Consider the following 15671-nt stretch of genomic DNA (forward strand, 5'->3'; position numbering starts at 1 on the left):
CTCTGTGCTCCCCCAGCCCAGCGCAGCCCAGCCCAGCCCAGCCAGGGCCCTGTGCTCCCCCAGCCCAGCCCAGCCCAGCCCAGCCCAGCCAGGGGCCCTGTGCACCGCCAGCCCAGCCAGGGCCCTGTGCACCCCCACCCAGCCCAGCCCAGCCAGGGCCCTGTGCTCCCCCAGCCCTGTCACTCCCTCCCCACCGCCCTGGCTCACAAGGTCCGGAGCTTGGGCATATGGTTGAAGCTGGAGACGGGGATGGTGCTAATGTTGTTGTTGTTGAGTGTCCTGCGGGAGGCAATGGAGATGGGTCAGGGCCCAGGGCCTAGTTAACCCCCCAGCCTCCCGCCCACCGTGGGGCATCACCAAGCGGCCAGGCCCCTTCCCAGCAGGGAGCCCCAGGCTCGTGCCCAGCACTGGGCCTGTGGGGTGGAGGGACGAGAGCCACTTGTCTGTGGCTCCCAGTGGCTCTGGGGCACACGGGGGCTGGTGCTGGGGCGGAAGGGCCCGGCTTGCCCACCGGAGCAGGACCAAGACGTGTCGGCCACAGGCCAGGGAGGGCAGAGGTGCGGCGAGTTCCTGGCCAGCGCCCACGTTCTGCACCAGGCGGGGAGGGACACCGCTCTGCGGCTCACGGCTGGGGGCGAGATCGGGGTGTGCCCCCAGGCTAGGCCCAGCTCGCAAGGCCCAGGCAGCCGCCAGACAGGCAGGGGTCCCCAGGCTGGTCAGCCCCAGACAGGCTGCTCCCGGAGCTGGCGAGCGGCCAGGCAGGAGCTCCCCCCGCCCCCACCCCTGCCCCAGAGACAGCTGAGCTTGTGGGTCCGAAAGCAGCCAGGGGGAGCGCCCCGCGCCCGCCCCACTTACAGAACCTCCAGGCCCCGCAGCGCACGGAAAGCCCCGTCCTCAATGCAGCTGATCTGGTTCTTGTCCAGCTGCCTGCACCGCAAAAGGGAAGGAGCTTTGCTCAGCGGGCTCCAGGCCCCAGGACAGTCTGCAGGCCGAGCCCCGACCTGTGCAGAGGAAAGTCAGGGCCCTACACGCCGACTGCAGGGGCTGCAGGGGGAGGCAGGGACACCAGCCGGGCTGGGGGACGGGCTGCGGGTCTGGAGCGAGGGGCACCGGCTGGGGTGGGGGATGGGCTGCGGGGGTAGGGAGGGGCACCGGCCGGGCTGGGGGATGGGCTGCGGGTTGGGAGTGAGGGGCATTGGCCGGGCTGGGGGACAGGCTGCAGGGGGAGTGAGGGGCACCGGCCGGGCTGTGGGACAGGCTGCAGGTTGGGAGTGAGGGGCACTGGCCGGGCTGGGGGACGGGCTGCGGGGGGAGTGAGGGGGACTGGCCGGGGTGGGGGATGGGCTGCGGGGGTAGGGAGGGGCACCAGCCGGGCTGGGGGACAGGCTGCAGGTTGGGAGTGAGGGGCACTGGCCGGGCTGGGGGACAGGCTGCAGGTTGGGAGTGAGGGGCACCGGCCGGGCTGGGGGACGGGCTGCGGGGGGGAGTGAGGGGCACCGGCCGGGCTGGGGGACGGGCTGTGGGGGGAGTGAGGGGCACCGGCCGGGCTGGGGGACAGGCTGTGGGGGGAGTGAGGGGCACCGGTCGGGCTGGGGAACGGGCTGCGGGTCGGGAGTGAGGGGCACCGGCCGGGCTGGGGGACGGGCTGCGGGTCGGGAGTGAGGGGCACCGGCCGGGCTGGGGGACGGGCTGCGGGTCGGGAGTCAGGGGCACCGGCCGGGCTGGGGGACGGGCTGCGGGGGGGAGTGAGGGGCACCGGCCGGGCTGGGGGACGGGCTGCGGGTCGGGAGTGAGGGGCACCGGCCGGGCTGGGGGACGGGCTGCGGGTTGGGAGTCAGGGGCACCGGCCGGGCTGGGGGACGGGCTGTGGGGGAAGTGAGGGGCACCGGCCGGGCTGGGGAACGGGCTGCGGGTCGGGAGTGAGGGGCACCGGCCGGGCTGGGGGACAGGCTGTGGGTCGGGAGTCAGGGGCACCGGCCGGGCTGGGGGACGGGCTGCGGGGGGGAGTGAGGGGCACCGGCCAGGCTGGGGGACGGACTGCGGGTCGGGAGTGAGGGGCACCAGCCGGGCTGGGGGACGGGCTGCGGGGGGGAGTGAGGGGCACCAGCCGGGCTGGGGGACGGGCTGCGGGTCGGGAGTGAGGGGCACCGGCCGGGCTGGGGGACGGGCTGCGGGTCGGGAGTGAGGGGCACCGGCCGGGCTGGGGGACGGGCTGCGGGGGGCGTGAGAGGCATCGGCCGGGCTGGGGGACGGGCTGCGGGTCGGGAGTGAGGGGCACCGGCCGGGCTGGGGGATGGGCTGCGGAGGTAGGGAGGGGCACCGGCCGGGCTGGGGGCCGGGCTGCGGGGGGCGTGAGGGGCACCGGCCGGGCTGTGGGCCGGGCTGCGGGTCGGGAGTGAGGGGCACCGGCCGGGCTGGGGGACGGGCTGCGGGGGGAGTGAGAGGCACAGCAGGGGAGGGAGGGACAGCGTGCTGAGAACAAGGTCGTTAGTTATCTGTTACCTAACGTGCCCCACGTCGCAGATGCTGCCAAACGGCCACCCCTGCCCTGGCCAGCAGAGCGCCAGCTGGGCACCCCCGAGCTGTCTGGGGAAGTGAACTCGGGCTCAGCCCCAGGACCCCTCCTGGCCTGATCTAAGCACACACGACCCCTGGGCAGGGCTGGGCCCCCAGGCCCCCCCCACATCCTGGCTGTGAGCCAGAGGGCTTTGGCCTAGTGCCAACCCTGCCGTGGGGACAGGACTCTCTGGACCGAGCCCGCGTGGTTCAGGCCAGGCAGCACCGCACAGTGGGGGCAGCCACGCATCCGTCCCTGGGGGGAGCAGCGCTCCGGCTGGGCCTTGCCCTGCGAGAGCCAGCCTGGCAGTGCCAGGGGCCCCCGCCGGCGGATGGGGGTGGGGACCGTAACCCCGCCGCAGAGCCTGGGCCGCAGCGGGAGCAGGCAGGGGGAGCTGCGGCTGAGCCACGCTGACTCACAGGTTCCTCAGGTCGGCGGCTCCACGGAAGGCCTTCCGGGGCACAGCCTGGAGGAGGTTCTCGCTCAGGTCCCTGGGGAAACGACCCGGGGGCAGCAGTGTCAGCAAAGGCCCGAGAGCGACGCCCCCCTGCAGCGCTGGGGAACCGGGACCCGCCAGCCAGCTCAGTGCCACCCAGAGCCAGAGTGCAGGCGGGGCGTGGGGGGGGCGACGCTGGGGCCCCAGAGCTGCCCAGGCTGGGCTGCGTTGCAGGGAGGTACAGCTGTGCAGTGGTGCGGGCACTGCCAGCCAGAGGGCAGAATTCGGCCCGCCCCGTCCCATCTCTCGCGCTACTTCTGCACCGGACAAGTGCAGTGGCACCGAGAGCTCTGCCGGCGCCCGTGGGACCTCTCCCGGTGCTGCCGGATACCCGCTGCCCCCGCGCTGTCGCCCGCCTGAACTCATGTGCTCGGGAGGGTTTCACAGCCCTGAGCACCTCAGCGGGGTTGCCCTCCTGTTGCGGTGCAGCTGGGGCCTCAGAGAGATGGGTTCCCCAGAGCAACGCCCAGCACCCCACCGTGCTCTGCCCCGGTTTCCCCAGGCAATGGCCCGGCCCTGCAGCGCAGGGAGTGGCGAGCTGGGCTGTGCACTCTGGGTAGGTCGCTGAGCCCTCGTGCCGTTCGTGCTCCACCGCAGTATCAGACCCGGGCACGTTCATTCCCTCCTGCCCCAGAGCCAGGGCTCCTCGCTCCCACCCACCGCTCTCAGGCCACCAGCCGACAGAGCCCCAGACAGCCCACGGCCCTGCTGAGGTGAGTCTCAGCCGCCCGGCCCCGGAGCTGCCTGCACTCCATGCCTCGGAGCAGCTGCCACTTGCTCTGGGTCCTTCCCAGTTCTTCCACCCTCCAGCTCTGGTGGAGGCTGTTCTCCAGTGGAGCCTGGCGCAGAGCAACGCAGCACTCGCAGGCTGAGCCTCTGGCAACCAGCCTAGCGCAGCACTTGTCTGTCGGCGCTTTGGGGCAGCGCCATGCCGGTGACGGCCTTGGGGCTGTGACCCACCACGCCCCAGGCGCTGCTCAGCTGTGCTGCTGCGGGGCAGTCGTCCCCCACCTCCATGCCACGGCGCTTGGCTGTAGGAACAGACAGACAAATGGACAGACCTGCCTCCCCCTGCACGCTGCGCCCTCCCAGCCCAGCTGCCTGCTGCGCTATGGTGGTGAGCCAGGACGGCCGTGCAGGGCCTGGCACAAGGGGGTCCTGGAGCACGGGCACTACACCAGCAGGCCGGCAGGATGCAGCAGCGGGAGGGAGAAAAGCAGGCGCAGGCTCAGGCCCTGGGCAGCTGTGACTTGCGCTAATCCCCTCGCAGGCTGGGTGGTCAGGCCAACTGCCCGGTGACGTGCTGCCCCAGGACACCCTCAGGGGCTGCCCAGGGCTCACCAGGGGCAGAACTCCCCCTCCGCCCATGACCCTGAGTAACCCCTGCAGGGACACAGGGGCAGCCCAGCCCAGTCTGCGGTCCCAGCACCCTGCCTTGGCTTGGCTTGGCACATGGCAGGGAACCCTGTGGTCCCAGCACCCTGCCTGGCTTGGCGCACGGCGAGGAACCCTGCGGTCCCAGCACCCTGCCTGGCTTGGCGCGCGGCGGGGAACCCTGCGGTCCCAGGGCTCTGCCTGGCTTGGCACACAGCGGGGAGCCCTGCGGTCCCAGCGCTCTGCCTGGCTTGGCGTGCGGCGGGGAACCCTGCAGTCCCAGGGCTCTGCCTGGCTTGGCACACAGCGGGGAGCCCTGTGGTCCCAGGGCTCTGCCTGGCTTGGCGCACGGCGAGGAACCCTGCGGTCCCAGGGCTCTGCCTGGCTTGGCACGTGGCGGGGAACCCTGCAGTCCCAGGGCTCTGCCTGGCTTGGCGCACGGCGAGGAACCCTGCGGTCCCAGGGCTCTGCCTGGCTTGGCACACAGCGGGGAACCCTGCAGTCCCAGGGCTCTGCCTGGCTTGGCGTGCGGCGGGGAACCCTGCAGTCCCAGGGCTCTGCCTGGCTTGGCGCACGGCAAGGAACCCTGCAGTCCCAGGGCTCTGCCTGGCTTGGCGCACGGTGGGGAACCCTGCAGTCCCAGGGCTCTGCCTGGCTTGGCGCACGGCAGGGAGCCCTGTGGTCCCAGCGCTCTGCCTGGCTTGGCACACAGCGGGGAGCCCTGCGGTCCCAGGGCTCTGCCTGGCTTGGCACGTGGCGGGGAACCCTGCGGTCCCAGGGCTCTGCCTGGCTTGGCACGCGGCGGGGAACCACTGGGAAACTGTTCAGCCACTCAAGACCATGGCTTCCCGGCAGGGAGCCCACTCCAGCAGCAAGCCAGGCAGGGCTAATCCGCAGCCCCTGCTGGGAGCAGCTGGCCAGGCTAGGCCAGGCCAGGCAGTTCCCACAGCCCGGCTCTAAGCTAATCCTGCCTTCACGCTCTAACCTGATGGGGCCTTGGGCGGGAGCAGGCGCGCTCCGCCGGAGGGCTGGTAAGTGCTGCCTGGGCCCTGCGTTCTCGCCCCCCGCTGTCTGCTAGCCGGGCAGCAGGGACCTGGCTCCCGCCACCGCCTTGTGCCATGGAACACCCCACACCCTTGCCCCACGCTGGCACCCCCGGAACTCACGGGGCTGTGAGATGAGGGCCCTAAGTGCTGCAAGCACTGGGCTAGCTTTGCACCAACCCTTGTGCAAGGTGGGCCCAGGGAGGGGTCTAGGAGGGGCTGGTGACCTGCTGGTTCTGGCTGTGCTGCTCCCACGCCTGTGCCATTGCTGTGGGGGCGCTCAGTACCGGCCCTGGGCCCAGAGTGCCAGGGTTTGCTGCCGGGAGAGCTGCAGGCTTGGCCAGCACACCAGGAAAGGGTCCTGTGGCCAGCTGGGAACGCTCAGCACCAGGCGCAGCAGCCGGACTCAGGCGCCAACAGACCCAGGGCCCCACCTTTGCCCAGGGAGACCAGCCTGATTCCTGCACATGGGCCAGGGGATGGGGGCCCCGGGGCTCCCCCCATGGCTCCACTCCAGCTCTCGGAAGGGGCAGCTTTGCTGTGCACAAAGGGGGCGCCCCAGAGACGCAGGGCAGCAGTTCTGTGCACCTCGGCTGCAGCTGCGCCCAGCACTGGGGGGGTCGGTCGGCTTGAGCCCTGCAACGGCCGCGCCTTCCACCCTCGCTTGGCACCACGGACTCAGGGGAGAGCAGTGGCCGCAGGCGCGAGGAGGGAGAAGGGGCGCAGTGGCCGGGGGATGGGGACGGGGCTTTGGGGTGGGAGAAGCCTAGTGGGATTTGGTGGGATTGATGTTCCCAACCTCTCGGCCGGGCACGCAGGGGACTGGGGGCACCCGGGGAGCTGCTGGTGAACAGGGCTGCATGGGGTGACAGGCTCAGTGCCCTGTGTGAAGTGCCCTGGCTGGGGCTGGGTGACTGGCCCTGATTTCACCCAGGACGTCCCTGTATCACAGCTAGATCCCCAGCTCGGTACAGCGCTGTTCCCTTGGGGAGGGAACCCCACAGACAAACGCTGCGCATGGGCGCTGCCCCCCACTGCCCTGCTGATCTTGTGCCAGGCCCCCCCACACTCCATCTGTGCCAGGGCCCCTCCCCCAACCACACCCCCACACCCCACCTATGCCAGGGCCCCTCCCGCAGCCAGGCTCAGCACCCGGGGCCCTTTGCCTGTGGGAGCAGCTGAGTAAAATGAGTCCACCCGGCTTCTCTGGAGCCCTCAGCAGCGGCTGCAGGTGGGCTCCGGCTCTGTGCTGCCTGGCAGGGGTAGCTAACAGGAGGTGGCAGAGAAAAGTGCCCCAGGGAGCAGCCCACGGAGCACAGCGTACTTAGCTTCACAAAGAGAGGGTGAAGGGGGCTGGGTCCCAGGCTGTGCGCACCTGGGGGGGCAGGCGTGTGCCAGGGCTCTGCAGCCGCAGAGAAAGGGCTGACATGGCCGGGGGCTAGCAGAAAAGCCAGGCAGGAACAAGGGCTCCTTCAACAGGGAGGGTGACTGACCCCAGGAACCCTCTGGGGAGGGTGGGTTCACCAGCGGATGCCCACGGTGGAATTCAGATCGGCTGTGCTCCTAGCGCTCTCCTGCAGGGGTTAATTACTTTGGGGACCCCCAGGGACGGGGTACGCAGATGAGACGGTCCCAGCGCTCCCTGCTGGCCTGGGGCTCTAGGAAGGGAAATCGTTTCCATGCTGCCAGGGCAGGGGCTCTGAAAGGGTCCCTGGGGCAGGGTTTGCTGGAGGGCCTCAGCCATGGCAGGGCAGCGGTGCCGGGCTGTGATGGGGGGGAGGGTCCTCAGTCAATGCCAGTAGCGCACCGCTGCGGCGCGGCCAGGGCCCTGCACTACAGCAACCAGTAAGACCAGGCCCAGCATGAGCCTGCCCAGGTCGCAGCCCCCTCCCAGCTGGCCACATGCCCTGAACAGCGCAGCCCGCACAGGGAGTGACACCAGAGAGCAGCTCCTCGCCGGGGGGGCCCTTGGAGCAGTGGGGTCTGGCCAGCCGGCAGCTCACAGGCCGCGAGGCGGCGGGCTGCCGGGGACGTGCCTGCACCGGTCCCAGCCCTTTGGCGGCTCTGAGCTGAGCTGTGGTGGGAGCTCTAAGACCCCCATCACCAGCTGGCTCTGGTGGGGGCTGGGGGTGTGCCCATCCGCTGAGAGGTGTAAATGGGAACGCAAACGGCTCCTCCTCCTGAGCCCTGGTGTCAGCCCAGGCAGCACATCCTGGCCCCACTCAGAGCTAATGAGCTTGTCATTGCTAACGAGCGTGAAGCTGGCCCCGCTCGCCCGCCTGCGGCCCAGGCAGGTGCGAATGAATCCAAGCGGAGCTGAGAACCCAGCCCCAGCTGGCCCCGGAGGCTGGCAGCCTGGCCAGCTGCCAAGTGTGACGCTGCTGAAAGCCTGTCCGCGGCCCAGCTCAGCATCCCATGGACACAGCCCAGCTCCTCTGCCAGAGCCCAGGCCCCATAGGCGGGACCCCCCACGTGCTGCAGCAGGGGCCAACGCAGAGCCCCTGAATGCGCAGGGGAATGTCTGAACTTCCCAGGGCCTCACAAGTTAATAACTGATCAGAAGCAAGAAACCGTAGAAATGGGGAAGGGGAGCAAAGGGGCAGCCCGGAGCGCTCTGGCCAGCATCGTGGAGGGCATCAAATGGCACTTTAAAGTATATTACAAACAAAAGAATAAATTGTTTTGTTAGTCTTTGAAGTGCTAAATGCCTGCTTCAGCCTCCTGTCAAACAGAGCCCGAACGCTGCGAACGCTGGCATCCCTTATGAGGCGGAATCATCACTAACGCAGAAACGGCAAAAGTGTTCAGTGACTATGTCTGGTTCACAGTTGATGCAGCCGTAGCATATGGTGACAAGGCTCTTCCTATTTCTAGTATCTTACAGAACATCAAACAGCAGTCAGTAAAGTCACAAATTTTAAAATCAGCAGCTCCAGAGAACGTGCCCTCAAGAGTTTTAGAAGAGCTGCCTGAGGAGCTTGTTGGTCCAAAAACGCTGATTTTCCATAAGTCTTGGGACATGGGAGAAGAGCCAGAGGACTAGAAGAAATGGAACATTGTGCCCAGTATTTGAAAAGGATAAACAATAGAAGTAGAGTAAATGTCGGTCTGTTTGCCTGATTTCAAACCCAGGTAACATAATGGAGTGTCTTGATATAGGACTCGATCAATAACGAATTAAAGGAAGGCAATTTAATTAAAATCATTAGGGATTTATGGAAACTAAATCCTTCCAGACTAACACGGTATCTTTTTTGAATGAGATTACAGGATTGGTTGATGAAATAATAGTGTTAATGCAATATACTTAGACTGCTGCGTGTGACTCGGCGCCACATGAGACTTCAATTCAAAACCAAGACTATGCAATTAACAGCCCCATTAAAAGGATTGAAGACTGGCTAACGGCAAATCTCAGCATGTAACCATGAGTGAGGAACAAGGGGGAGAGATTGTTACAGCATGAACACAATTTTGATTCACAGATCCCCAAGACGGCAGGGGGCACAGGGACAGTCTCATCTGACACCTGCACGCCCCAGGCCACAGAGGGTCCCCAAAGTAACTCCTAGGAACAGAGCTGGTCTTAATTTCACAATGGCCAAGGGATGACAAATCCACCCTCACCCTGGTCAAACAGCTCCCAGGGTCAGTCACTCTCCCTGTTAGAAACGAGCCCTTGGCTCCTGTCTGGCTTTGTCTTCCAGCCACTGACCCTGCCAGGTCTTTCTCTGAGCACTGCAGAGCCTCCGTCAAACATTTGCTCCCCTGTAAGCGTCACAGCCCAGGACTGGGTCCCCCTTCGCTGTCTCTTTGTAAGTACGCTGAGCTCCAGGGCCCTCTCCTCAGACAGGTTTTCAACTCCCCGGAAAGCTTCTCCTGCCCTCTCCCACTTAGCGAGGCCTGCCAGACAATCCCCTTACAGACAGGTCGCAATTACCTTACACCCGACAGGCCACTTTTCCCATCTTTGACATTGGCAAGTCGCTCAGCCTAACAGCCACTTGCAGTAAGTACTTTTCTTCCCCTCCTCCCGCCCCTTCCTCCTCACTCCTGGCCCAGGCAGCTGATTTGCCTGTTTTCATTTCGGTGTTTCCTGTCTCTGTTGTATTTTCCTCCTGCCTGTGTACTTCCACCAGAACTCGCAGAGCTGCAGAAGTGGGCCTGCCTCACCCACGCTCATCCCCAACGGATTATTTTGTTAGTCTTTCAAGTGCTACAGGGCTGCTTGCTTCGTTTGCCAGACGCCCCCGAGCCAGCCTGCAGCTGGTGAGTGCTGAGGCACTGTGGGCCCCAGCAGGAGGGTGAACGTGCCCGCAGGAGGGACTGTCAGAAGCCCTAGTGCAGCTCCCCTCCAGCTGGGACATGGCCATTCCCGGCCTGGCCATGGCGGCTGGTGCCGTGCCTAGTGAGGTCCTCTCAGCACCCAGAACGGCAGGCAGAGCTCGCTCGGTGCTGGCTTGCCAAGGGCTCTAGGACCCAGTGGCAGCAGCCACCTGAGGCTCTTACCTTGATTGCTGTGGGTCTCCGGCTGGCGTGGCATGCACGCTCCCCCCTGGGCCCCAGCTCCCGGCAATGGATGAGACCCCCAGCAGGGTCCTGGCCGCAGGAGCGGCCAGCCCAGGCGAGGGCAGGAGGGACACCCCCCGTGGGCCCAGCGCTGCACCACCCGGGAGCTGGTGCCAGCCCGGCTGCGGTGCGGGACCTGTGCCATGGGTGCGAGCGAGGCAGAGCGCGGTGTCCGCAGGGGAAGCCGGGGCTCCGCACGGCGGGAGGGAGCTGTTAGCTCGGTGCGTGCTGCCAGCACCCAGTGCCACGGACAGCGCAGCTCCTGCTCCCGCTTCTGCTGTGCCTCGGACGAGGGCTCCTGCGGCCCCCGCCGCCCGGCGTTCCAGGAGCCGTGGGCTCCTGCTAGCGCTCCAGGCTCCCTGCCGCTGGCCCCCGTTGGGCTCTGCTCCAGGGACGCAGTGTCACTAACGCAAGCCCTCTGTTCCGCTGGGCGCTGCCGCTGGGGACCCCGGGCGCTGCCCCACGGCCCAGGAACGCTGCTGGCTCCCTGCTGGTTTCCTACGACCAGACTCCTGGGGGTGCTGCCCCGTCCGCTCTGTCCCCCAGGGGGTCCCTCAAAGCCACAGAGGCTCCCTGGGCAGGCGGTAAGTGCCCCCACCTCCCCGCCGCGTGCAGGCAGCAGAGCCCCCGCGCCACCTCCCCTTCCGTGGCTCCCTCTGCTCGTGGCAGCCGTGTCCCCATCCCAAGGGCAACGGACCCTGCCCGAGCGCCGCCCCTGGGGCGGCCAATGTCCTCGGCACTGCAGCTCCCTGGGCTGGCGTCGCCACATGGCCCAGCCGCAGGAGCCCGGCAGACAGGGAGCCGGGGGCTCACAGGCAGGCAGCCCCACCCATCTGAGCACAGCCCGGGACCAGCACATGCACCCTGGGGACCTGTCCTCTGTGGGACCCGCTGTGACCAAACACAAGCCGCGCCCATCGCCTGGGCAGAGCCCCCCCGGCAGAGCAGGGCCGCCCAAGGAAGAGGCGGCGCTGGGGAGCAAGGGGAGCTGGGACTGCGGCACTGGCAGCAGCTCTGCCCACCTGCCAGCCCTCTGCCCAGGTGCCCATCTCAGCTGGCCCAGGCCTGCAGCAGCTGCTCTCACCTACAGACCCCAGACGGGTTATGGGGCGACAGGGCCACGGCGTGGAACAGACGGGTCGGTACGGCAACCAGAACCCATCAGGACCATCCATCCTGGGGAGAGGAGACCGGGGGGTCCCCAAGCTGTGCCCTGGCCCCCTTCCTCCCTCTCCGGCCAGACCAGACCCCCCACCCCCACTCCACAGCCCAGTTCCATTCAAACCAACCCGGCCCCTCCTCCCTCTGTCCCGTTCCCATGAAAAAGGGGCCACCTGTTTGCCTGAGTAACAAATGGCCTGGAGGGTTATTGAGCACATCACACCGAAACTCCCCTCCCCACTACGCACTGGCACTGTGCTAGGGAAACTGAGGCACTGCCAGGGGTTACTCCAGGACAGTAGGAAACACACAGCCGACCCAGGGGGATAAACTCTCACCCGGGTCACTAAACCCCACAGAGGCTCCCGCCGCCTCCATGGCACTTGCCCTGCCTCTGGGAGCCCAGGTCGCTCTGCGACCCTGTCCCCGGTCCCATCCCCTCCCCACCAGGAGAGCCGTGCACCGTTCCAGCCAGCAGCAGTTGCTGAGAGGCAGCGGCTCAGGTCCGTGCACCCGCAGGCGAGCAACAGGGCTGGTGGCGGTGCCTGTAATGGATCCCAGCTCGGCTCAGAGCCTCGCCGAGGAAGCAGCGGCTTTGCTCAGCCTGAGCTGCCAGGCGCAACCCAGGCCACAGCAGCACTGAGCTGCCAGCTCTCGCCTTCTACCCCACCACGTGCTGCGGGTGGGGACGTTGTCTAGCGTGCGGCTCGGCCCTGGCCAGGCCTGGTGCTCAGTGCCATGTCCTTGTGATGGGCTCCCGGGCCCTCCAGAGGGGGCACTAGCAGAGGCTCCTTGGGGGCCAGCCCTATGGCACAAGGCAGCGCTGTGAGTTCCAGCCCGTGAGAAGGGGCAGAGCGTGGCTGGCTCAGCCCTGGGTGCTCAGCAGCTGCCAGGCGTGAGTCTGAGAGGCCTGGCCCAGACCTCAGCTGTGCCTGAGGTGGGGTCAGATGCAAACCAGGAGGGCCTGCTCCAGCCCAGCGCCACGGCCACCGGGAGCCTCCCACAGCAGTGCTGATGCTCCGGCCCAGACCCGGGCTGGCGGGGAGAGGCACAAGCCGGAAGCACGTGGGGAGCATGAGGGTTTGTGGCCAATTCGGAGGAGGTGACGCCAGTGCACTGCCCCAGGCGGCCTGGCTCGGCCCCTGTTCACAAGAGTCCGGAGAGAAACTGCTGCAGGCGGGAGGGGAGAGAAGTGGTAAGTCTCACACCGAGGAACGCGCAGGAGAGGGGACCTCGCTGTTAAAATCTCCACCCTGCCCTGAGCTGGTGAACGCCCACGGATTGCCAAGGCACAGCTTAGGACTCTTCCCTCAGCGTACAGATGGGGAAACTGAGGCACGGAGAAGCCCTCAAGTCTCTCCTGAGGTCACACAGCAAGGTGGTGACAGCCTGGGTCAGTTCCTGGCTCCCAGGCATGTGCTCAGCCCACTAGGCCACGATCCGTCCAGAAACCGCAGAGACAGCAGCTCCCACAGGGATCCCCCCAGGCCTCTGCCCACCAAGGCCTGCCCGGGGCTGTCAGGCCAGGGGGCTACCGAGCTGGCATGGGTGCCGGGCTGCTGGGCCGCCTTCTCCACCCTGTCCCGACTCCTGGAGCAGCACACGCCCCCCACCCCCGGGCCCAGCCCCCTCCCAGGCCTTCCCTGCGCCTGACCTACAACCAAATACCCAGGCCCTCGTTACCCTGGTGACACCTGATGGCCGAGTCGCCTAGCAACGGGGAACAACGGCTCCTGGGAAAACAGGCGGCCTTTCCGGGAGGAGCAGCTGGCTCGGCCCTGCGGTGGCACTGGGAGGGAGGGATCCCAGCCGCAGCCGCAGCCGCACTCCCTGCCTGGGCACCAGGGGCTTGGCACCCCCAGCTGCAGGGGCCTTCGCTGGCTCGAAAGGCAACGGCTGCGGCTGTGCTGAGACACAGCCCCAGCCCGCCCAGCTGCCTGCTGCCAGGGCTGCAGCGCTCGCTCGAGGGCACCCGGAGAAACTCCAGGGCCAGAGCGCGCTGGGAGCGGGAGTCTCTCTCAGCGCCATTCCTGCAGCCCCACAGCCTGAGCGCTGGCTGCCTCTGACATCTCCACTGCCCAGGACACGGAAGACCAGCCCCCCCGCGGTCAGAGCAGGGGCCTGGGAGCCAGGACGCCTGGGTTCTCCTCCCAGCTCTGGGAGGGAGTGGGACCGGCTGGCATTTGGGACTCCTGAGCCCTGTTCCACTACCCCATGGGGCTGGGCACGTAACCTTGCAGTGCGGTGCCGGCCTCCTAGAGCAACACTGCTCCATGACACTAGCGTGTGTTGCATGCTCACAAGTGCTCGCACATGCTGCACGGCTGCGTTTGGCTCCAGCCTAGGCTAAGTGTGCCTCGGGGGCACACTCACTCAGGCTGGCTGCTGCCCCACTGCCTCCCCCAAAGCCTCAGAGAGTCACAGGCCTGCAGGACAGGAAGGAGCTCAGCAGATCCGGCTCCCAGCACTTCAGGCAGCGCCATGTAACAGCCAGGCCGGCCCTGACAGGCGCATGTCCGACCTGCTCTTGAAACCCTCCCGTGACGGAGACTCCACGGCCGTCCGGGGCAGCGCCCTCCAGCGCTCGCCCACCCTGTTTCCTCATGGCCCCCCTCGGCCCCCCGCTGCGGCAATCAGAGCCAGGGACGCGCGAGAGAAAAGCCGCCGGCCTGGCTTGGGGCAGCAGCTGCTCTGGGGGATAAAAGGCCCAGCTCCCGGCTCTGACTCAGACACCCAGCTAAGCTAGCTCGAGTCCCTGCACCCCCGGGCCTCTGCTCCCCACGTGCAAACGAGGGGTGAGGGGTCCCCTTTTCCGCAGGGCAGGTCTCTGGAACAGACGGCGGCGGCCGGCTTGGCTGGGGTCTGCAGGCACCACGCTCCTACCCACGGCTAACGCCCAGCGAGCGTGGCACGGCAGGCGCCCGCCTCAGCAGCCTGCCCTGGCATCCCCCCACGCTAACATCACGACATGCCCGAAATGCCGAAGCAGGACTGGCCCCGGGGCAGGGCCCTGCACAAAGCCATCGGTGTACCCTGCCCACACCTCCCTGGGACAGGCCTGGACCCTCCTGGGCCTGCGGAGCTTGATGGGGACAACCGTGACGTCTGGAGGACGAGCCGGGGGGAGGTTTCCTCAGACAGGCTGGCGGAAGCAGCTCCAGCTTGCAGCTTGGTAGAAGCCGCCTTGGCGGTGAGAGAGGGGGACAGGGGCCCCAGTACAAAGTGCAGTCAGAGGTCCTGCCAATTCCCCCGGCTGCTGGCTGCACGGGCACACGGAATGAGCTGTCAGGAGCCCCCCGTCCCTTCCCGGCGCTCACCCTGCTGGAGGACAATCTCCTCCGGTGCGCCAAGGGGCTTTCAGGCTGCCGCTGCAGCGCTGAACAAAGGACGCGCTCCCTTTCAACTCGCAGAGCGCCGGGTGGACGAGCTCGCCGCGCTGCTCGGGGAGGGGCTGACCCGGTCCGCAGAGAGCAGAGGGCTCCTTCAGGCAGCGACAGCTCCGTGTTTAGTACCACCGCCCCAGTGCCAGGAAAACTGATGGGATTGTCTTGCGCATGGCCAAGGGCCCGCGGGCACACGCCAAGGGGGGGCGGGCGTTGTCCGGCGTGGAGCTCAGCGCAGGGGTTTTGGCCTCAGAGCTAGATCGGAGTCCGAGCAGCCTGGCTAGCTTACCGGCGCCCATCACACGCTCATTGCACGCCGCTGCCCACGACTGGCTGGCCGCTTGCAGAGGTGGGAAAGGCGCAGTCCAGCCCCAGATCCCGCCCCAGTTCGTGAAGGGCAAACAGGGGGCGGGGGGCGTCTCCCTGCAGAGTCGAGGACTGGAAGGGACCTGGACAGTCACTGACTCCAAGCCCCTACCTGCCCGGCACGACCAGCCCGGCAGGCGAGGGTCTGACCTGCTCTCCTGGCAGGGAGGCCCACAACCTCCCCCGGGGATTCGCTCCCGGGTTTAACCCCCGGCAGGCAGGTGGGGAGCTTTCCTAACGTCCAACCGCCACCTTCCTGCCGCAGTTTGAGCCCGTTGCCTCCAGGCCTGCTCCGACAAGCCGAGAACAATTCCCGCCCCCACCTCGGTACAACCTTTTGTCCAATTGTTCTCGTGCCAGTGTAAGGTGTGTTGGGGGTATGAACACCCGTTTCCCCCCTCGCCGGTGCCAGGCACACCGCGAGAGCCCCTCCCACCGCCCACACTGCACAGCCACCCCACGGGGAACCCCGCTGGGAGATGGGGTGATGTGATGGGGTTCTGGGGTTCCCAAAGCTCTGCACCCTGTCTGCAGGCAGGAGAGTCTCTCACTCAGCAGGAAAACAGCAGGTTTATTAGCCGACAGGACACAGCATCGTACAGAGGAATCAGTACAGCAGGCAGAGACAGCCAGTCCAATCCATGTTGGGGAGAGGAGGCCCCGAGAAGCCCCCAGAGCCGGGGCCTGGCCCCCTCCTTGGTCTCTCTCTCCCTCAGCCCAGA

At 67.1% G+C, this 15671-nt stretch overlaps 1 protein-coding gene across 3 annotated transcripts in view; it reads right to left on the minus strand.

The window, feature by feature from the left end:
• Positions 1–15671, minus strand: part of SLIT1 (slit guidance ligand 1) — an 81000-nt gene that overhangs the window by 39374 nt on the left and 25955 nt on the right. For all 3 annotated transcript variants that reach the window (XM_074999326.1, XM_074999325.1, XM_074999324.1), the window contains exons 4-6: positions 2977–3048; positions 856–927; positions 208–279 (exon numbers count right to left, since the gene is read on the minus strand). In XM_074999326.1, the coding sequence (XP_074855427.1) occupies positions 208–279; positions 856–927; positions 2977–3048 (216 nt within the window). The remainder of the gene's footprint in view (positions 1–207; positions 280–855; positions 928–2976; positions 3049–15671) is intronic.

This window comes from Carettochelys insculpta, chromosome 7 (assembly GCF_033958435.1).
Source record: "Carettochelys insculpta isolate YL-2023 chromosome 7, ASM3395843v1, whole genome shotgun sequence".
Taxonomy (NCBI): domain Eukaryota; kingdom Metazoa; phylum Chordata; order Testudines; family Carettochelyidae; genus Carettochelys; species Carettochelys insculpta.